This window comes from Schistocerca americana, chromosome 11 (genome assembly GCF_021461395.2).
Source record: "Schistocerca americana isolate TAMUIC-IGC-003095 chromosome 11, iqSchAmer2.1, whole genome shotgun sequence".
NCBI lineage: Eukaryota > Metazoa > Arthropoda > Insecta > Orthoptera > Acrididae > Schistocerca > Schistocerca americana.
In genome coordinates, this window is record NC_060129.1 from 152,186,329 (window position 1) to 152,210,366 (window position 24,038).

Genomic DNA, 24,038 nt, shown 5'->3' on the forward strand with positions numbered 1-24,038 from the left:
ACACCCCCTACTCACAGCACAGGTACTGGCAGTAGTAAAGCTGTGAGGGCGGGGTGTGAGTCGTGCTTGGGTACTTCAGTTGGTAGAGCACTTGCCCGCGAAAGACAAAGGTCCCGAGTTCGAGTCTCGGTCCGGCACACAGTTTTAATCTGCCAGGAAGTTTCGATTTAAAAGTTGCCTCCCACCCCACCCAATGGGGCGCGGGCTGGAGGTCACGTGTAGTATCATTTGATGTCCCCCTTTGAGCTTACAAACTTGTCTTACCCACTATTTTTACCCGATGTATAGCTTTCGAGATAAACTCATCCGAAACTTCAGATGGGCCACCCCGTACAAGAAAAGAAGTGTCACTAACCTGATAGAAATATGGATGGGTGGAATGAAGTGAACGACGACTATAGGATAATACTCAGTGATGAGTGTCAAGAAAAATTAACTATTAACAAATAAAATCCCCTTTTTATTGTAAACTTCAGTACAAAATTATGTACAATTTAATATTATACACACAGCCAAGTTCCCAGTAAAACACCCATCCTTTCCTATATCACCACCTCCATTGTACTTAACACATAATGGTGCTGTTATAAGATGAGCTGTCCATTTCCTAATCTTCCTTCGTAATTGTCTACTTTGGTCCACTCCACATCACATCGAGCAGCAACTCGGCAAAGATGCACGCAGGGCTGGGAGGCCGTCAAACCGCAGCCATTGCCAAACTGTGAGCTCCGACACGACCTTTCTGGAAGAGAGCACACACCGGTCAGAAAGGTGCTGATCACAGTTTACACAAGATATAAAATGAGGAGCAAGGTGCTCAACACATTACAACTCTGGATCTTATTCTTTCGTGAGACCCCAGATCAGTTCAGTAGGATTTACCTCTAGAAGGCATGGCAGCAATCCGAGGGGAACAAAACCGTTTTCTGGGAGTGCTTTCTGACTGGAACAACCAGGAGTAGTTTCTCCTTAACTAAGGCCTTAAATATCACTTTCCTCAGATAAGGCTCATGTTGTTGTTGTTGTTGTTGTTGTTGTGGTCTTCAGTCCTGAGACTGGTTTGATGCAGCTCACCATGCTACTCTATCCTGTGCAAGCTTCTTCATCTCCCAGTACCTACTGCAGCCTACATCCTTCTGAATCTACTTAGTGTATTCATCTCTTGGTCTCCCTCTACGATTTTTACCCTCCATGCTGCCCTCCAATACTAAATTGGTGATCCCTTGATGCCTCAGAACATGTCCTACCAACCGATCCTTTCTTCTTGTCAAGTTGTGCTACAAACTCCTCTTCTCCCCAATTCTATTCAATATCTCATTAGTTATGTGATCTACCCATATAACCTTCAGCATTCTTCTGTAGCACCACATTTCGAAAGCTTCTATTCTCTTCTTGTCCAAACTATTTATCATCAACATTTCACTTCCATACATGGCTACACTCCATACAAATACTTTCAGAAATGACTTCCTGACACTTAAATCTATACTCGATGTTAACAAATTTCTCTTCTTCAGAAATGCTTTCCTTGCCATTGCCGGCCTACATTTTATATCCTCTCTACTTCGATCATCATCAGTTATTTTACTCCCCAAATAGCAAAACTCCTTTACTACTTTAAGTGTCTCATTTCCTAATCTAATCCCCTCCGCATCACCCGACTTAATTTGACTACATTCCATTATCTTCATTTTGCTTTTGTTGATGTTCATCTTATACCTTCCTTTCAAGACACTGTCCATTCCATTTAACTGCTCTTCCAAGTCCTTTGCTGTCTCTGACAGAATTACAATGTCATCGGCGAACCTCAAAATGTTTATTTCTCCACCATGGATTTTAATTCCTACTCCGAAATTTTCTTAACATCGGGGAGAGGCTACAACCCCGTCTCACTCCCTTCCCAACCACTGCTTCCCTTTCATGTCCCTCGACTCTTACAACTGCCATCTGGTTTCTGTACAAACTGTAAATAGCCTTTCGCTCCCTGTATTTTACCCTTGCCACCTTCAGAATTTGAAAGAGATTATTCCAGCCAACATTATCAAAAGCTTTCTCCAAGTCTACAAATGCTAGAAACGTAGGTTTGTCTTTTCATAATCTAGCTTCTAAGATAAGTCGTAGGGTCAGTATTGCCTCACGTGTTCCCACATTTCTACGGAATCCAAACTGATCTTCCCCGAGGTTGGCTTCTACCAGTTTTTCCATTCGTCTGTACAGAATTCGCGTTAGTATTTTGCAGCCGTGACTTATTAAACTGACAGTTCGGTAATTTTCACATCTGTCAACGCCTGCTTTCTTTGGGATTGGAATTATTATATTCTTCTTGAAGTCTGAGGGTATTTTGCCTGTCTCATACATTTTGCTCACCAGATGGTAGAGTTTTGTCAGGACTTGCTCTCCCAAGGCTGTCAGTAGTTCTAATGGAATGTTGTCTACTCCTGGGGCCTTGTTTCGACTCAGGTCTTTCAGTGCTCTATCAAATTCTTCACGCAGTATCATATCTCCCATTTCATCTTCATCTACATCCTCTTCCATTTCCATAATATTGTCCTCAAAAACATCGCCCTTGTATAGTCCCTCTATATACTCCTTCCACCTTTCTGCTTTCCCTTCTTTGCTTAGAACTGGGTTTCCATCTGAGCCCTTGATATTCATACAAGTGGTTCTCTTTATCATAATACCTGCATAAACAGAGGGAATAAGTTTATTCTTTTTAGCGACCACAAAATCGTGATCTGGAAATTTTACACGGTAGTCAATGTGCATTAACACTAATGCTCAAGCATTTTTTGCTGTAATACCTAATGGCACACACGCTCTGTCATCGACACAAGGGTCGTCCGCAAAGGAAGGTCTCCGAAGAGCTCCCATCGGGATGGAGCGAGTCGGCTCAAATCTGACAACAGCGCCACGTTTCTTGCTTCCCACATCACTATTCTTGCCAGTCCCCACCTCTCTGTGATGCTAATTCTCGGTGTAGGAATTGTTAACAGCGGAAGTGAAAAATCGGCGCTACCGCCCAGTGTAAATTGCGTTCTGCAATTACATTTCTGTGGCTTAAAGAATCAAACCCTATGGAAATCCATCACCAGTCGAACAACGCATATGGAGAAAAGTGTACAGACACATTTTATGTGCGTAAGTGGTGTAGGAAGTTTGCAGACTGCCGTACAGATGTGCACGACAAGGCCGGCTACGGGCGTCTATCAGTTTCAGATGAGACAGACACGAAAGTGGAATAAGTTTTACTCACAGATCAGTGTGTGCCTAGGTGAGAGATTGCTATCTTTAACCCTTTGAGTGCCAACAATATGGAAAGAAACATAATTTTAAAATTTTATGCAAAAATAACCTTTATTAACTTAGTAAGCAACGAATACAAGAAGAAATTGGCAAAGAGTAAAGAATAGATTGTTTTTTATGAATCAATATGGCAGTTTTCACCCATCCATCATATCATATGATACAGTTGGAAGCAAATTTGCAGTTTTCCTAGACACGATCCCTCATACTGAGACGTCAATGAAAGTTCTAAATAATAAGCAAGAATAGGGCTAAAATTTAATAGCTGCATGGAGTGGCTGCGTGGTCTGAGGCACCATATCACGGACTGCGTGGCCTCTCCTGCTGAAGGTTCGAGTCCTCCCTCGGGAATGGGTGTATTTTTTGTTCTTAGGATAAGCAAGTTTAAGTAGTGTGTAGTCTAGGGAACAATGACCTCAGCAGTTTGGTCCCTTAGGAATTTTCACACACACACACACACACACACACACACACACACACACACACACACACACACAAACACACATTTAGTAATTTTTGTATCAAAACCGTATACCAGTGATTTCATTTCGAAACAACTCATAAAAACTGTATCACAAACGCAAATTTACGTTACAATAACTTTAGATATACTTACTTTCACTGTCAGTAATCTCCTCGGTATGATCATTATGAAAAAAACAACATGTCACAATCTCCTACAATGAAGTACAACAATCACCGTGCAGAATGTTCTCCTGAACGCTGTAAGTGACTGCTGCAATGCAACACATTCGTAGAAGTACCTCAGCGAACCACTAGATGTCTCTGTCTTGTAATAGCATCAATGGTTTCATGCTAAGGTCACTGGTAATCCAAAAAAAATTAATAAAACTCTGGTTTTAGGGAGAAACCGCTGGCACTCAAAGGGTTAAGACAACCATGGACAAGATTTTGATGGATATTTTGAAGTACCACAAAGCAGGTGCCAGGTGGCTGCCGTGGATGCTCCCTGACGAACACAAAAAGAAGCGCATCGAAAGTGCCCGCAAGTTTCTGCACTGTTACCAGCAAGAGGCTGTGGAATTTCTGGATTCAATTGTAACCGGGGATGAGATCGGGCCCACTACTTCATGCCAGAGACTAGGGAACAATCGAAAGAATGGCGTCATTCCAGTTCTTCAAAATGTCAAGAAATTCAAGCAAATGCCGTCAGTGAGGAAGGCGGTGGCTTCAGTATTCTGGTACAGGAAAGGCATTGTGCTGGTCGACTACCTGGAAAGAGGTACAACAATCAACGTGGCAAGGTACTGCGAGACACTAACAAAGCTACAGCAGGTTATGAAGAACCAAAGGCTCGCCCTAATGTCGCCAGCACCACGAGGGATCTCATCACCAAATTCGTGTGGGAAATCGCTGACCATCCCCCATACAGTCCTGATGTCACTCCCAGTGACTACCAGTTGTTGCCCAACTTGAAACAACACTTTGGGGGAGGGGGAGAATGAAACTCTCAAGCGACAGAGCCGGAGGCAGCTGTCGATTCTTTCCTGCACGGTTCTGTGGGAGAGTGGTACAACCCGAGTATGAAAAAGCTTCCAGAGCATCTACAAAAATGCATCAGTCGCGATGGGGACTATGCTGAATAATAGCTAAAAGTCCAAGCTTCCAGAATCTATAATTGGTTTTGCAATAAAATGATGTTTACTGTGTGAAAAAGCTCTGGAGACCTTAATTTACGGACAGCCCTCATAGGTTTCGAGAATGAGATTTTCACTCTGCAGCGGACTGTGCGCTGATACGAAACTTCCTGGCAGATTAAAACTGTGTGCCGGACCGAGACTCGAACTCGGGACCTTTGCCTTTTGCGGGCAAGTGCTCTAGTTCTGCTAGTTCTGCAAGGTTCGCAGGAGAGCTTCTGTTAAGTTTGTAAGGTAGGAGACGAGGTACACCCAGAAGTAAAGCTGTGAGGACAGGGCATGAGTCTTGCTGGGGTAGCTCAGTTGGTAGAGCACTTGCCCACGAAAGACAAAGATCCAGAGTTCGAGTCTTGGTCTGGCACACAGTTTTAATCTGCCAGGAAGGTTCATATCAGCGCACACTCCACTGCAGAGTGAAAATCTCATTCTGGAAACATCCCCCAGGCTGTGGCTAAGCCAAGTCTCCGCAATATCCTTTCTTTCAGGAGTGCTAGTTCTGCAAGGTTCGCAGGAGAGCTTCTGTTATGTTTGGAAGGTAGGAGACTAGGTACTGGCCGAAGTAAAGCTGTGAGGACGGTTTGCGAGTCGTGCTTGGGTAGCTCAGTTGCCCATGAAAGACAAAGGTCCCGAGTTTGAGTCTCGGTCCGACACACAGTTTTAATCTGCCAGGAAGTTTCAGCCCTCATAGGTAAAAAGAATACTTGACCAGGACCCTAAACTGAAGCTAAAGATTCAATTTTTGCCATCTTTATGCTTCAAATTAAGTTTACAGTGTGGTTTGCACAGTTTAACAGTGGCAGTTACAACTTTTTCCCGTCTTTGCTCTGTACTGACTCCTTTGGGATAGAGTCTTATGATCGACTGATGATATAGCCTTTTTACATAGCTTGTGAGTCATCCAGTGTTTTGTAACATGTGATAGTTTCAGTCTGACATTGATCACCAGCTGCACCATCAAAAACTGCAATCTCCTTTACGACTTCAAGTAAATCTTACTGATTTCCTTCTACTCTAGGCTGACTGACAGTATTTTGAATTTTAAGAGCTGCTACTAAGTCAGAATTACTTTCAATAATTTATAGAATTCTTAGTTTTTTAGACTCACAATTATTCTCTGTCATTCAGCTGTGTTGATCTTTCTTCACTGTTTCTTTCCTGCTGCATGCCTTTCCCTAATGCTGGTTTTTTTTCCATCTGGTACCATAGCAACACCACACACTAACAGCAAGCTACTGAGCTGAGATTCTAGTACTACAATTTTATTCTTAGAAGTATTCTGACTAGGTGTTCATTTAGGTGCTGTCTGAGGTAACTGACTTCCACTTGGCTGAATACCAGTATCATTAATGTGTTCTGGTATGTCTGGTTGGGTTTCTTTTTATAGTTAAAAACAAGCATGTAAAATGTTGAATATGGGGATTTCACACAATATGTATACTTAATCACCCTGAACAATTCAGCAACACAAAAGTGATGACTGCGATGAAATCGACACCCTACCTTCCCAGATTACCTCCAACAGACAGACAGAAAGATGCAGTTGCCGATTTTGTGTTATGGTCAGCAGTGAATAACAACTGAACGTAATTGACTGGGTTGCTCTATTTTACAATTTGCTACAGAATACTAAATACATTTTTAGCAGTGGAGAATGAAATGTTAAAATAATGTAAAACTCAAATTACCCACAGGCTCTAGTTGTTTTGCTGGTTTTGACGAGTGTCTTCTTTTTCATCAGTTTTATTTCCATTTCTGTGCTTATGTGTAAGTGTCTTTTAATTGTGCCTGTCTGCAACTTAACATGTCATCTTCACAGTAAGTAGCAATCTTTACTTTCGATACATTGTTGATATTCTATCCTGGAGTTTCCAATGTTTGTTTTATATAGATTTCTTTCAAGTTTCGAATCCACTTCACCTTCAACATCGCCATTACTTTTCAAACTCTGCAATAAGGTGTTAACTTTGTATTGCATATTTTGTTTATTTTTATCAGCATAAGCTGCACCGTATACTTCATATAGTTTGAGCTACAGAATACCTCAATCACTTTTTTTTACTCACTTTATATTTGTCAGATGAAATGAAAATCACAAAATAGTAGAACCAAGAAAGACGCCGTCATCATTTGGCAAAAGTAAAGTAACAAATGAATGATGTGAACAGACAAAATCAGAGTGGTGACTGTTTTTGACAAAGCCTCAAAGATGGTATCGGTCTTTTGGCATATGTTGAATGGGGCTGATGCACATCATATGTGCAGCAAGCATGAACAACAATAACACCACAAGCTCGCCACATCCCAAAAATTGATACAGAAAATTCAAACCTCAATTAATAATGATAGAATTGGTAACGTTTTTAAATTTTTCGTTGACAAGTTGAAGATTAGAGTTGTAACACACAACAAAACTTTATACACAGTACCACAGTACACATAATGTCACAAAGCTTATAACACTGCACCCCCCCCCGCCCCCCCCTCGGCCTTCCCTGTCCCTTTGTCACATAACGTAACATGTGATGTAATTTATGGATGGCCCCTTATCACTTTCACCCCAACAGGAAGTTGGTTGTCTTACCCTCACAGTATTACTTTCCATATTGTAAGTAATATGTGTAGTAAATTTGGTTGAAATTGTTCCAGGTATTTAAAATGAGTTATTTACCTACAGCTTTGCCCGCACAAGCACATGTCATGTATATTTAACATATTTCGCATGTATTTGTAGACATATTTCACCTGTATCTCTATGATTTTTGCCCTGTAGTCCTGTTTTACACAGCTCAATGTTTATGATGACATGTCTCCTCAACTATGTGCCATACAATGATGTGTTTCACGTATCTCAATGTTTATGAGGTCATATCTCTTGCACTGTGTGTTGTACCATGAGCTATAACGTAGCTGGTCATTCACTGGTATATATAAATACTGTTTGCAAAATGTGTCACAAATATAGTTAGCAGTGAAGAAGTGAAAAATTGAAACATTATATGGCATTTTACTGCAGAGACAGTATTTAAAACACACCTTGTTTCTTTCATCATTGTGTGAGAATTATCGGCCAGAAAAAGTTTTGTAAATAAGTGCTCTCATTCTTGAATACTGGATGACTAAAGTAAGGGGTATACGTGCATTGTGGATGTATCGCTTCTTCAACCTCATCTTCACCCTTTGATAGCTAGATGGATACTACCTCCACAGCGGTTCTTTCCAGACAGTAAGTGGCATGTTTACTGACTTTGGTTGAAATCACTCCATTGATTTAGGAGGAGATGTGAAACGTAGATAAGTGCATGCAGAATTTACGAAAGTACAGTGGACCAGAAAATCTGTAACATTATGTAATTACATGTATTGACATAAAGTTATGGATTTTAGGGTCCAATGCATTTTCATGCATGAATATATAAATATAATTTTTTTTTTTTTTAATTGGTGTTTGAAAATCGCTAAAGGCCAAAAATGAATTATCTATACATTCAAATGGTGGAACTTTTATTTAAAAAGTTCCAATTATTTGTTGGATGTAGTCCATTCTCTACCTTCCCCTACAGTTTTTACCTTCTACAGGTCCTTCTAATATCACGGCTGTTATTCCTTGATGTCTTAATAGGTGTCCAATCATTCTGTCCCTGCTTATTAAGGGTTTTCAATACGTTGCTCTCTTCACTGATTTGACAGAAAACTTTCTCATTCCTTAACTCGCCACTTCATCTAATTTTCAACATTTTGTGACACCACGTGTCGAACATTTCAGTTCTCTTCTTTTCCAGCTGCCCCCCACCCCCTCCTCCCTCCCCCAGTCAATGATTCACTTCCATACAATGCTGCACTCCAAATTCTCAGAAATTTCTTCCTCAGATTAAAGTTGATATTTGATACTAGTAGATTTCTTTGGGCCAGGAATGCATTCTTTGGCCTACGCCAGTCTGCTTTTAGCAGCCTCTTCACTTTGTGCATGATGTATTACTTTGCTTCCAAGCAAGTAAAATTCCTTCACTTTGTCTCGTTTGTATTTATCAATTTTGATGTTATCTTTCCTGCTAATCTTCTTTCTGGTACTTTTAATGATACAGCCTTCCCCAAGAACCGTATGAAATGTCTGGTACCACCCCTATTTTTTTTTTTTTTTTTTTTTTTTTTTTTTTTTTTTTTTTTTTTTTTTTTTTTTTTTTTTTTTGTATGCATCCGGATAGTTATTGGACGAGTCAGTGCTTCCTAGGGACTTGTATGTGTCTTTATACATATCACGCTGTCCAATTTGCTAAAACACTTGACATTTATTGTGAAAGCATACAGAATTTTCTGGAAGGACGTATATTATCATGATTGTCAGGGGATTGTTGTCATTAACAAAATTATGTACAGGCACTGAGTTAGATGTTTAATCAAGAGACTGAAGTGTTAAATATCTGGCGGCAAATATTGAGAGGCTGTGGAAATGTTGGCATAAGTGGTTGGCGTCTCTGATTATCTTAATTGCAGTTGATTGGTGGTTTGACACAGAGAACATCATTATCCTGACAAGGGAACCTCCCCATTGCACCCCCCTCAGATTTAGTTATAATTTGGCACAGCGGATAGGCCTTGAAAAACTGAACACAGATCAATCGAGAAAACAGGAAGAAGTTGTGTGGAACTATGAAAAAACAAGGAAAATATACAAGCTGAGTAGTCCATGCGCAAGATAGGCAACATCAAGGTTTATGTGAGCACAGGAGCGTTCACTGTATTAAGTTTAGTGTCTGTGTTTTGTGACTGCACCGCAAAACCGTGCAATTAGTAAACGAAAGGACGTGCCTCTCCAATGGGAAGCGAAAACATTTGATCCAGGAAAACACGTCTGATATATTCTATATGACACTGGTGGCAGCATGTGCGTCACATGACAGGAGTGTGTTGTCGACCCACCTAACATGTACACTTGGCGAATGTGTAAAAAGATTATTCTACTTTGCCTGATTTAGGTTTTCTTGTGTATGTGATAACCACTCCCAAGAAGGTGGTGAAACCATAAGAGTTTGTCACAAAAACTGCAACAAATGAATGCAACAGTTTCACAGTCGCACGGTTTTCTCTGTGCTCTGTCAAAACATATGTTTTTGACGTTTTAAAATTTTTCTGTGTGTAGACCGTCAAATCCTGCATATGTCCAAGCAAATCTGAACATGTCCTGGAATTTTGGAGAGCGAAGTTGATTATGTGTGAGTGCCTGAACTCTGATAGTTGTCTGAAAATAAAAAAAAAATAAAAAACTTTTGACTCGAGGGAAGACTTGAACCAAGGACCTCTCGCTCCGCAGCTGCTCACGCTAACCACAGGACCACGGCGCTCCTGTGCTCACATACTCCTTGATGTTGCCTATGTTGCCCATGGACTACTCAGTTTGTATGTTTTTCATAGTTCCACACAACTTCTTCCTGTTTTCTCGATTGATCTCTGTTCAGTTTTTTAAGGCCTATCCACTGTGCGAACTTATAACTAAATCTGAGGGAGGTGCGATGGGGAGGTTCCCTTGTGAGAAACAGATTAAAAGTTATTACCAAGCGATGTATTTTCATTTGTTATATATTTTTGTCCTCATCTCTAATTAATATCATTTGTAATTACATTTCTAATTAACTCTTCAATTGTTTACATCACACAACTTTCCTATTTTCAGAATGTGACACCTTATTTGTAAATTTTACACATGTAGTCGGATAAAGCACGAGATTTGTACTGTCATTGAATGTTAATAATCAAATCCAAACTGTAATAAATTATGTAACTAAAAAACAGGGTGTTTATAAATTAATATCGAGGTTTTAACACTTTATAATATTTATTACATTAAACTTACAGTTATAAATGATACGTCAAATGAAAGAGCAACACAAACAGTTGTGTTTGGCACCAGTGCGCATGTGCAGCATGCAATGTTTCTGCCGCAATCTGCTAGACAGCAGTAGTAGCGGAGATGGCGTTTTGTGTTTTGCAGTTTGCAAAGACTGAATCTGTAGTTACTGTGCAACAGGCATTCCGGCCGAATTTCGGTTGTGATCCTCCCAGTGATAACAACATTAGTAGATGGTATCATCAGTTTGAAGATACTGGCTGCCTTCGTAAAGGGAAGAGCACAGGACAACCAAGAGTTAGTGAAGAGACTGTTGAGCGAGTGACAGGGTTGTTCACTCGTAGCCCAAAGAAATCAGTCCGGAAAGCTAGTCGTGAATTACAAGTTCCCGTGTCAACTGTTTTGAAAGTTTTAAGAAAATGCGTACAACTACGTCCTTACTGTTTACAGTTATTACAGGTTCTAAAGGTGGAAGATCATGGATTACATGCCAACTTTGCAAACAAAATGTTGTTTCATGTCTATGAAGATTTTCTGGATCATGTTGACTTCAGTGATGAATCAATCTTTCACCTTAGTGGACATGTAACAGTCACAATGTGCGCATCTGGGGCTGAGAAAATCCTCACAAGGTGGTACAAATGCAACGAGATTCCCCTAAAGTGATTGTTTTTTGAGCCATATCCTGGTGGAAAGTTTATGGGCCTTTCTTTTTTGGTGAACCTACTGTAACTGGCACTTTTTACCTGGATACACTAGAGCAATGGCTCTTCCCTCAATTGGAAGAAGATGAGCCAGAGAACTTTATTTCCCAGCAAGATGGTGCGCCATCTCACTAGCATAGTAAAGTACGTGATTGGTTGAACGTCACTGTACCCAAGCGCTGGATAGGCCACAAGGAGCCCAAAGACAGGGCTTGCTTTGCATGACCTCCACGTTTATCCGACCTAATGCCATGTGATTTTTTCCTTTGGGGCTTCATCAAGCATCGTCGTGTGTACATGCCTCTGCTACCAGCAGACCTCCCTGAATTAGGAAACCGGATTGAAGCAGCTGTTGCTACAATCACTGAAGACATACTTATCAATGTTTGGGAAGAACTCGGCTATAGACCTGATGTGTGCCGTGTGACAAATGGTGCTCAGATTGAACATTTATAAGGTTCATGGTAGAACAGTTTGAGTTGCTCTTTCATTTGACATATCATTTATAACTGCATTCTTAATATAATAAATATTATAAAGTGTTAAAACCCCAATATTCATTTATAAACACCCTGCAATACAAGAGAAATTATTGTAATTAAAGTTCAGCTTGATTTTCATATTTAAAAGTAGTGATGATACTATAAAAATTATGTGAATTAATATTGTATTTTATACCTCCATCAGCTGTAACATCAGCTTTTTTACGTTTTGTAAATTTTAATTGTAACATCAAAATTGTACAAAATTAACAATGGGTTGTTTTGAAGTTTATTGTTAAAATTCTATATAAAGCAAAGCAGTGATGCTGCGAGAGAGTTAGTTGTTGAGCTGTTTTGTCAGTCAGTCAAAGAGATGTGTGAAGTATGTCAGTGTTTTGTTAATGTGACGAGTATGCAGTTCAGTTGTCAATAAATTTTGTGAAGTTAGAAACTGTTATATTCTTTCATCAAATGAAATCCAGGCAATAGAAAGTTAAGGTAAATGTAATGATCCGAGAGGAACGTTATATACTTCTAATTACTTTTCTCTTTCTTCTGTTCATTCACAATCCATACTCTGTTTTCATTAGGCTGTGCATTCCAGTCAATAGTTCCTGCAGTTCTTCTTTATTTTCACTGAGTCTAGCAATCTCTTCAGAAAATGTTGTATCGCTTCATCCTGAATTTTAGTTCCATTCTCGAACCTTTTTTTCTTATTTCCACCATCACTTCTTTGCTGTACAAGCTGAACAAGACTGCATCACTATCTTGTTTCTTGCACAATACCTGTTTTGCCCTGTGGCTTAAGCACATTTTTTGCACCTTTTACATTACTGGGCTACCTTTTACAAGTTCAGCAACACAAAGAAAGAGGGATAAGTTTCCTTTAATTTACGTCTATAGTCACAAACTTTTTGTTAACAGATTACCTATTTTGGTCTATAATGACCATCATCAGATCTGCAGCAAAAAAAAATGGGAAAAACAAACACACTCACAGATTGTTTACAGCTTAAAACAATAAATAGACCGTAATGAAAAGTACTATATGCATTTGTGCGCTTTAAGTATGAAGAGGCATACCTGTTTTATAAAAACAAAGTTTTTTAATATTATTCTGTGCACTATAAAAGGTGTTTATTACTTATGTCATTATCTAGAATATTGGCACTTGAATATATGTCAACTACTGTCTCTTAACTCTTCCTCTTTTTAACGATCTGACTTTTGTTGTGTTCTATTTCATCGCTTTTTATTACTGTAATGCCTTTTATATGTTACAAGCTCATTATAGACTTCAACTTTGTATCCTCCTTTATTTTACACTGTTCAGTTAATTATTGAAAACTAGGGTATGCCTACATTAGCGACATCTGGTGAACTTACAACACGAACATCTTGTGGCTACTGTACGGCAACTTGTTTTGAACAGTAGTGCTACTGACAACATGACTCGTGCATATGGTGTTATTTGTATATTATTTGACGATGCTGGTACTGATTTTGCATTTAACATTTGACGATGCCACTATGGCTGCAGTGCATTACGACTTCGTTTTTATAAAACTGGTATGTCTCTTCATACTTAAAGTGCACAAATGCATATATATGTCAATAGTAGTTTTCAATATGGTCTGTTTATTGTTTTTAAGCTGTAGACAACCTGCAAGTGTATTTATATTTTTCCCATTTTTTGCTGCAGATCTGATGATGGCCATTATAGACCGAAACCGGTATCACTGTCCACGTTTAACACCTGTTGTAGTTATCTCATCTGTTTGTGACCATAAATTAAAGGAAACTTATTGAATATGCGGGTCACTGTTTTATTCACAACAATGTTGCAGCTTGCGTAAGAAAGAGAGAAACAGAGCAACTGACATCAGACAGACAACAAAGGCGAGTGATATATTGGAAAGAGTGGAAGGAAGGAAAGAATGAACGAAAAAAGGCCAAGTTTAATATCCCATTGACATTGAGGTCATTAGAGACGGAGGACAAGCTCTGATTATATCAAGGATGGGAAAGGATATTGGCCGTGCCCTATCAAAGGATCCCTCCCGGCATTTGCCTGGAACGATTTAAGGAAAGCACCGTAAACCTAAACCTGGATGGCCTGTCAAACACGAGTACAGGTGCTAACTGCTGCTCCACCTCGCTCGATAGAAAGAGTGAATACCTCGAAATGGCAGTGAGCTGGTCGTGTCGCTCGAAGAAAACGTGGCAGGAGCTCAAAACAAATATTGGATTGGACCCAATTTGGCAAAAGAAACTGAGGAGAAGAACATCGGACAGGTGGAAAAGAGACTTACAAAAGACAGCCAGATTGAACTGGCAATGAGAAACTCAATATCAACAGAAATGGAGGTACCTGCACGGATCCTACATTGCACGCCGACTCAAAGAGGCCACATCGCCAAATGAATGAATTGGCTGATGATGAATTTTCTATTCCATTCTTCTGCATGTTATTCCTGTCAGGAAGTTTAGATCACAAGCTGATTGTGCAACAATTTTAGCATTATCTGCCCATGTTATCTTCCAGATTGACTGTATGATGTTTTCCCAAATATCTTCTGATGGTATGTCTCCAGTTTCGCAGGTTCTACATACGTCCTTGGACAATTGTTACCTTACTATCTATTAAAATAATAAAAGTGATGCAACCCATGTTTCAGTACCTTGTACAGTTTGATCCGTCACAGTTCCCCACAGTGTCACAGCTTGGCGGACGGGACGGTGGTGGTACTATCCCTCGTGGCAAGAGGCGGCGCTGGGCCGAGGACCCGTGCCACGTCGTCCAGGGAGCGTGCCAAGGCCGTGCAGAACTTACTGCCCGACGTCTCTCTGCTTGCCCGGAACACCAGAACTGTGAACTGAATGCTGCGGCAAAACAAAACACAGGTCAGGAGGTGCTGACCGAGTATCAATAACAACAAGTACAATGACAACAATAATAATACTACTACTACTAATAATAATAACAACAAGAACAACAATAAATAATGTTGTTGTTATGGTCTTCAGTCCAAAGACTGGTCTGATGCAGCTCTCCACACTACTCTTTCCTGCAAAACCTCGTCATCCCCAAATAACTAACCCAACCCACATACTTCTGAATCTGCTTATTCTATTCATCTCTTGGTCTCCCTGTACAATTCCTACCCTCCACGCATCTCAGAATGTGTCCTATCAACCAATCCCTTCTTTTAGTCAAGATGTGCCACAAATTTCTTTCTTCCCCAGTTCTATTCAGTACCCCTTCATTGTGTTAACAGAATCTTCTGTCACTTCTTGGTAGAACAACATTATAATAAATTAAAAGCACCAGTTTGCTTTTGTTCTACAATATTACTTTTATTGTTAACCGGTTTTTGGCTTACGAGGCCATCTTCAGACATTTACTGAGTATTGTCACCAAAGCAGTTACAATGGTTGCAAACAACACTGGACGAGAAGTAACACGTCGAGACTGAAGTAGAAACATACAGTAAGTAACATCTTTGACAGTGTGGTGGTAATGCAATGAAAAAGTAAAAACTGAACAGTATATAAATAACAATGGAGTAGACAGGAAACCCTTTAACACAAAATACAAATAGCATGCCCACATAACAGTTTCTATTAATAAACCAAACGAATAAAACAAAATTGGTAGTACACAAGGCTACATCAGGAGGTATGAAACATGGAGAGTAATACACAAACTAATTAAAAGGAGAGGCAATTATCAATGTAACTACAGAATACATAAAGAACTTAAGCAATATCAGTAAGATAAACAGAAATAAATAAATGCAGGAAAATGGAGGCATTTGAGGGAACTTACAGTAAATGCAATTTTTGAGAGTGTGGTGTTACTGCATTTTAACATTAACATTATAATCAAAACAGTGGCTGTGTAACAGTTTGCATTAAATAAATGAACAATGTAAAATACACAACTGGCCATTAAAATTGCTACACCACGAAGATGACATGCTACAGACGCGAAATTTAACCGACAGGAAGAAGATGCTGTGATATGCAAACGATTAGCTTTTCAGAGCATTCACACAAGGTTGGTGCCAGTGGAGACAGCTACAACGTGCTGACCTGAGGAAAGTTCCCAACCGATTTCTCAAACACAAACAGTAACTGACTGGCGTTGCCTGGTGAAACGTTGTTGTGATGCCTCGTGTAAGGAGGAGAAATGCGTACCATCACGTTTCCGACTTTGATAAAGGTCGGATTGTAGCCTATCACGATAGTGGATTATTGTATCACGACATTGCTGCTCGCGTTGGTTGAGATCCGATGACTGTTAGCAGAATATGGAATCGGTGGGTTCAGGAAGGTAATACGGAACGCCGTGCTGGATCCCGATGGCTTTGTACCACTAGCAGTCGAGATGACAGGCATCTTATACGCATAGCTGTAATGGATTGTGCAGCCATGTCTCGAACCCCGAGTCAACAGATGGTGTCGTTTGCAAGACAACAACCATCTGCACGAACAATTCAACGACGTTTGCAGCAGCAGGGACTATCAGCTCGGAGACCGTGGCTGCGGTTACCCTTGACGCTGCATCACAGACATGAGCACCTGCGATGGTGTACTCAACAATGAACCTGGGTGCACGAATGACAAAACGTCATTTTTTCGGATGAATCCAGGTTCTGTTTACAGCATCATGATGGTCCCATCTGTGTTTGGCGACATCGCAGTGAACACACAATGGAAGCGTGTATTCGCCATCACCATACTGGCGTATCACCCGATGGTATGGGGTGCCACTGGTCTCTGTCACCACTTGTTCGCATTGACGGCACTTTGAACAGTGGACGTTACATTTCAGATGTGTTACAACCCGTGGCTCTACCCTCCATTCGATCCCTGTGAAACCCTACATTTCAGCAGGATAATGCACGACCACATGTAGCAGGTCCTGTATGGGCCTTTCTGGATACAGACTACTGCCCTGGCCAGCACATTCTCCAGATCTCTCACCAATTGAAAACGTCTGATCAATGGTGGCCGAGCAACTGGCTCGTCACAATACGCCAGTCACTACACTTGATGAACTGTGGTATTGTGTTGAAGCTGCATGGGCAGCTGTACCTGTACACGCCATCCAAGCTCTGTTTGACTCAATGCCCAGGCGTAAAAAGGCCGTTATTATGGCCAGAGGTGTTTGTTCTGGGTACTGATTTCTCAGGATCTATGCACCCATATTGCGTGAAAATGTAATCATGTGTCAGTTCTGGTATAATATATTTGTGCAATGAATACCTGCTTATCATCTGCATTTCTTCTTGGTGTAGCAATTTTAATGGCCAGTAGTGTATGAACAGATGAGATAACTACAAAGGGTGTTAAACATGGACAGTAATACAAGTACCAATTAAAATAAAGCCATAACTACTGAAACTACAGTCTATATGGAATACAAAGACAACTTGAACAAAAGAAAAGAACTTAATGAATACAGGAAAATGGAAATATGTAGGAAGAGACAGTGTGGGAAGTAATAAACAACAGAGATGATTATATGAAGTTTAGGAGAGAGGAAGTGTTGAGCTGTCTCTGGTCATTTGGGATGCGATCCGGACTGTGAGCAAGATGTTTGTTAATTTGCAGGGCTTCCAGTAGGTTGAGTTTTAGGCCTTTGTTTGGTAAGTGAAGTACACGGGACACTGGCTGGTAGTTGTGACCCTCATTCAGTACATGCACAGCAAATGCAGAGTTGAAATTCTGCAACCTCCAGCTGCGTTCATGTTCAGCCAGCCTGGTTGCTATGTCTGTTTCTACTTCAGTCTAGACGTGTTACTTCTCTTCCAATGCTGTTTGCAAACATTTTAACTTCTTTGGTGATAATACTCAGTAAAACAGGTTAACAATAAAAGTAATATTGTACAGCAAAAGCAAACTGGTGCTTTTCATTTATTACTTCCTCATCAGTTTCATGATCTACCTGTCTTAACCTTCAGCATTGTTCTGTAGCATTGCATCTAAAAAGCTTCTATTCTCTTCTTGTCTAAACTGTTTATGATAAATCTTTCACTTCCATATACAACTACAATTCAGACAAATACCTTCAGGAAAGATTTCCTAAAACTTAAATCTATATTTGATGTTAACAAATTTTGCCATCGCTAGTCTACATTTTGTATCATCTCTACTTCGGCCATCACCGGTTATTTAGCTGCCCAAATAGCAAAACCTATCTACTACTTTAAGTGTCTTAAAAATCAAATGGCTCTGAGCACTATGGGACTAAACATCTGAGGTCATCAGTCCCCCAGAACTTAGAACTACTTAAACCTAACTAACCTAAGGACATCACACACATTCATGCCCGAGGCAGGATTCGAACCTGCGACCGTAGCGGTGACACGGTTCCAGACTGTAGTGCCAAGAACCGCTTGGCCACCCCGACCGGCTTTAAGTGTCTTTATTTCCTAATCTAATTCCCTTAGCATCACCTGATTTAATTTGTCTACATTCCATTATCCTTATCTTCCTTTTGGTGATGTTCGTCTTATGTGCTCCTTTCAACACAGCGTCTATACCATTCAACTGCTCTCCCAAGTCCTATGCTGTCGGTGACGGAATTATGTCATTGGCAAACCTTAATGTTTTTATTTCTTCTTCCTGAACTTCAATCCCTTCTCCAAATTCTTCTTTTGTTTCTTTACTTCTCGATCAAAGTACAGACCGAAGAACATCAGGGATCAACTGCAATTGTCTCTCACCCCCTTCTCAAACACTGCTTCCCTTTCATGCACCTCGACTCTTGTAAATGCTGTCTGATTTCTTTACAAAATGTAAATAGCCTCTAGCTCTGTGTATTTTAGCCCTATCTTTAGAATTTCAAAGACAGTATTCTAGTCAACATTGTCAAAAGCTTTCTCTAAGTTTATAAATGCTATAAATGTACATTTGCCTTTCCTTAACCTATCTTTTAAGATAAGGAATGGGGTACTAGCAATAATAATAATAATAATAATAATAAACCCCATGGAGGCCCGGAAAAAGAATAGGCCTTCGGTATGTTCTGCCAGTAATAAAAGGCGACGAAAATAACAAACCACTAATAGGGCTAACCCCCCTTTTAGTGTGATTAGTTGGTTCAGGACAGAACTAATGAAGCCTCGGACAAGCGCTGTCACGGTCGGGGACGACGCTTGAACCCTATGCCCGCCCACAATGGTAACGACACTGCTAGCCAACTGGAAAATGATGTAAATCCAAATAGAGGTGTTTTGCAGGATATGCTTCCTGCAACCACCCTAGAAGGAAAACAAAGACAGAGGATGAGATGGTCAGATGAAGTTAACTGACACCTCATGTTCTGTTATTGCCAAGCAACAAACTTAGGAACCAAAACAACTGGATACAGATCACAAGTATACACAAAATTTATTACCAGATCCCCAGAATTAAAATTTTTAACAGAACAACGATTAGCTGATCAGATCCGCGTAATAATCAAAAATAACAGGATACCCCAGTCAGAATTAGAAAACATCAAACAACAAGTACAACAAATACTGGAACAAAATAATGTGCAATCAGAAGAAGAAGAAGAAGAAAATACAGTAATGGACTCAAACATCCCAGGGCGAACAAAGAACAACACGCATCAATTAAACAATCAGAGGAAAACGAAATTTTAAGACAGCCACCAGAACAAGCACAAATAGAACATGAAGTGACACACATGTTAGATATACAAGAAAAATTTCAGCTACCATATTTACTCGAATCTAAGCCGCACTTTTTTTCCGGTTTTTGTAATCCAAAAATCCGCCTGCGGCTTAGAATCGAGTGCAAAGTAAGCGGAAGTTCTGAAAAATGTTGGTAGGTGCCGCCACAACTAACTTCTGCTGTCGAATTGTGTAGCGCTACACAGGCACGCTTTGCTGGCACAAAAATACTGGTGCCAAAAGCTCTGCATCAGTACATAAATTTTTTAAAAAAGGTAGAAGACGAGCATTTTTCTCTGCCCCGAGTTTCGACCACTGCGTTTTCATACATTATCCAACGAAGTAATTAGAAATTTCGTATTGTTAATCTTCGAATGTAGCGGCCTTTCAAATATTCGTAGCAAGGAAAATAAACTTCTTAACACAAAAATACCAACAATGTACAAGACTTTAGGATTGTTGCACGAGTTGATATGCTGGGGCCCATTAAGATTTCACGTAGCGCACCTATTGCTTCGTGGCATTTTGTAAAGTGCTTGTTGGTGTTAGTGAACCATAATGAAACGCTTTCATTATAGTGCCAAACTCAAGAGGGGAGTTCTAATCGTTCTGCAGGTCTGCGATACGGGGTTGATGAGAGCAACGTCAGGCGATGGCGACTACAGAGAGACAAATTATTTGAATGTTCAAGTATCAGGAAAGCATTTAGTGGGCCAAAGTGTGGCCGATATCATGCACCAGAAGTGATTTTAAATGAATTTGTTAAGGAACAGCGTCAGAAATTCCTGCCCGTGAACACCAAAATTTTAAAAATTAAGGCACATGAAATTGTTAGAGAGCAAAAAATCGAAAATTTTAAGGCTAGTCACAGCTGGATTGATCTGTTTATGAAGCGCTGGGGTTTTTCACTTCGGAGGCGAAATTCAGTTGCACAGAAGCTGCCGAAAAATTATGAAGAAAAACTTGGGGAATTTCAGCGCTTCATAATTAGGCGTCGCACAGAAAAGCAATACCTTCTCGGTCAGATAGGAAACGCTGACCAAACTCCCGTATATTTTGACATGCCGTCAAATTATACGGTTGACGCTAAAGGAAAGAAAGACATAAGTGTTCTTATATCAGGGGGTGAAAAACAGCGGATGTCCGTCATGCTTGCTTGCACAGCAGATGGACATAAATTACCCCCATTCATAGTTTTCAAGCGAAAGACTTTACCGAAATAGGAAGTGTTTCCAAAAACTGTAATTGTACGAGCAAACGAAACTGGGTGGTTTTCGAAGGACATGGTGTTGGAATGGGTTAGGGGTGTGTGTGTGTGTGTGTGTGTGTGTGTGTGTGTGTGTGTGTGTGTGTGTGTGTGTGTGTGTGTAAAATCGTCGTCCTGGCGCAATGCTTTGTTTACGCTGTCTGTTGGTATTAGATGTACGCAAGCCATACAGCACCTGCAGTTAAACGAAAATTAGAGGAAAGCAAAACGGACTTGGCACTAATTCCTGGCGGGATGACGTCAATTCTACAACCACTTGACGTCTGTTTCAATAATTGAACAATTTAAGGACAAGCTTAAACGCATGTTCACAGACTGGCTTTCGAAAAGCGACAGACAACTGACACCAACAGGACGTGTAAAACGAGCAAGTTTGTCGCAAGTGTGCCAGTGGATTTATGATGCATGGAAGTGTGTTCCAAATCAGACTGTGCAACAAGCATTTAAAAAATGTTCGATATCCAATGCACTAGATGGTACGGAGGACGATGCTCTCTATGAAGAAATGGGTAACAAAGAATCGAGTGATAGTGATTCCGAACCATGACTGATATTTAAACGTTTCGTATAAGATGTACTACAAACCTAATAAAATTGTGTTTTAAATTTCAGCGTTTAATTTCTAATTTATTTTCATTCTTATTTTATAAGTGTTGCTACTCTGCATTGCACAGGATAGAAAAGCGTGGAGAGCTGTATCAAACCAGCCTACGGACTGAAGACAACAACAACAACACTCTCTGCATTTGAGGTCATAACTAAAAATCTACTACAAAAATCCGACTGGCAAGACTGTTTGGGATGTATGTCAATATGGCCAACTCTACGTTCTGAATTTTTTCCTACCTGTGACAAGAGATGGTTGCTAATAGGAACTTCTATGAATCGTGAATCACATGCAGTATTCTCTTCACCATAAGAATAATAGGAATGTAAACATTATACCATGTATGCTTTCATGTTTGCTGCTATTTCATTTAAATCCTGTCTGCCTAATAAACTGCGAAACTAGAGTGAGACAACAGCAAACGCGGAAGAATATACATATCATGTCATATTTATATTCATATTATTCTTATGCTGAATAGTGATACAGTCAGAAATAAAGCACAGCAACTGACTAGATTTTTGAATCTAAGATGACTAATTTCTGTGCAGAATGTAATGTACTAAAGAGGTGTTTGCAAAGATTTTCAAACGGAGAAAAATTTTCGTTAAATCCTCATTCAGAACAATTTCTATCATACGCAGTCTATTATTTGGTTCTTCTTGTTCATTATCAAAGAAAGCAGTAGTGTAAGTAACAACAAATAGCAGTGTCTTGCCATTGTTTCACTAATGAGACAATTCCTCTCTATTTTTTTTTTTTATTGTAAGCGGCGGTAGCGGGCACAAAAGCAAACCATGCCGCAAGCGGCGACAGGCCGTAAACACTCATCATCAGAATGCGACAAACAATGCATGACACAGTACAGTAATGCATTTTTAGCTTAGAGTGACGTAAACACCTATAACAAAGAAAACGGCACTTAACAGATCAAAGCAAAATAAGCAATCGATTCAAACCAGACGATGCACGTGAAAAAGCAATGGCTACCTGGTAAAGCTTAACTGTTAAGCTTACGACTCGAACCAAACTACTGAAGCTGTATCCATTATATCTAAATTGTGTCTCATGTTACAATGGACCAACTTTGTTTCAATTTGGAGGTGTGGTCTAAAACTTTTCTCTCCCCTTGAATTTCGAGTCTCAAATTTCAGGTGCGGCTTAGATTCGGGAAAATTTTCTTTCCTTGATTTCGAGTCTCATTTTTCAGGTGCGGCTTAGATTCGAGTAAACACGGTAACATATATAGAATACAAAGACACAAATACAGACATTAGACCATTCTTGCATAGACCACCAAATAACCCACAAGTCGAAACAACAATAACAACCATCAACACAATCATACACAACAAAATAAATGAAAATACAACTATGGAAGAGTTATAACTACTGGTTTATAAAGGAGCACTCACTACACTAAATATACACACTAGGCAGAGATCAGAACAAACCAACACACAGAAGAAACCCACAAAACCAGCATGGCAACAAATGCTACAGATCAGAATAGAAAAACTGAGAAGAGACATTGGACAGCTAACACAATTTATAAGAAATGAAATATCACACAAAAAACGAAAAAGGTTAGGTAAAATCTCACAACAAGAAGCGATAGAGCATTTAGATGAAAAGAAGCAGATATTACAAGCGTTGGCCAAACGACTTAGAAGATACAAAAAAAGTGAAAATAGAAGGAAACAAAACCAAACATTCAACACAAACCAAAAGAAATTTTACCTGACAATAGATAACACACACATTAAAATAGACAATCCACCAAACATAACAGACATGGAACACTTCTGGAGCAACATATGTCAAACCCGGTACAACATAACAGACATACACGGTGGATATAAGCAGAAACAGAAACATACAAGGTGATACCACAAATGCCTGAAGTGATAATTTTGCAACATGAAGTCACCCGAGCAATTAATTTTACGCACAATTGGAAAGCCTCTGGAAAAGATAAAATGGCAAATTTCTGGCTAAAGAAGTTCACCTCAACACATTCACATCTAACTAAATTATTTAACATTCCACGTAGGAAATATATATCTAAAAACAAAGATGATGTGACTTACCAAATGAAAGTGCTGGCAGGTCGACAGACACACAAACAAGCACAAACATACACACAAAATTCAAGCTTTCGCAACAAACTGTTGCCTCATCAGGAAAGAGGGAAGGGGAGGGAAAGACGAAAGGATGTGGGTTTTAAGGGAGAGAGTAAGGAGTCATTCCAATCCCGGGAGCGGAATGACTTACCTTAGGCGGAAAAAAGGACGGGTATACACTCGCACACACACACATATCCATCCACACATATACAGACACAAGCAGACATATTTAAAGACAAAGAGTTTGGGCAGAGATGTCCATGGATGCAAATCATGAATGTTCCAGAATTTTTTGAACAGACCTTGTAATTGCCAGTGTGTAACACATTAAGGGAACTACGAATAGGTTGAGCCACAGATA

At 39.9% G+C, this 24,038-nt stretch overlaps 1 protein-coding gene across 2 annotated transcripts in view; it reads right to left on the minus strand.

Annotated features, from left to right (window-relative positions):
- Positions 1-439: 439 nt before the first annotated feature.
- The window catches only part of LOC124553735 (peroxisomal carnitine O-octanoyltransferase), a 263,361-nt gene continuing 239,762 nt past the window's right edge, over positions 440-24,038 (minus strand). For both annotated transcript variants that reach the window (XM_047127665.1, XM_047127666.1), the window contains exons 13-14: positions 14,671-14,872; positions 440-742 (exon numbers count right to left, since the gene is read on the minus strand). In XM_047127665.1, the coding sequence (XP_046983621.1) occupies positions 14,707-14,872 (166 nt within the window). In that variant the 3' untranslated portion in view covers positions 440-742; positions 14,671-14,706. The remainder of the gene's footprint in view (positions 743-14,670; positions 14,873-24,038) is intronic.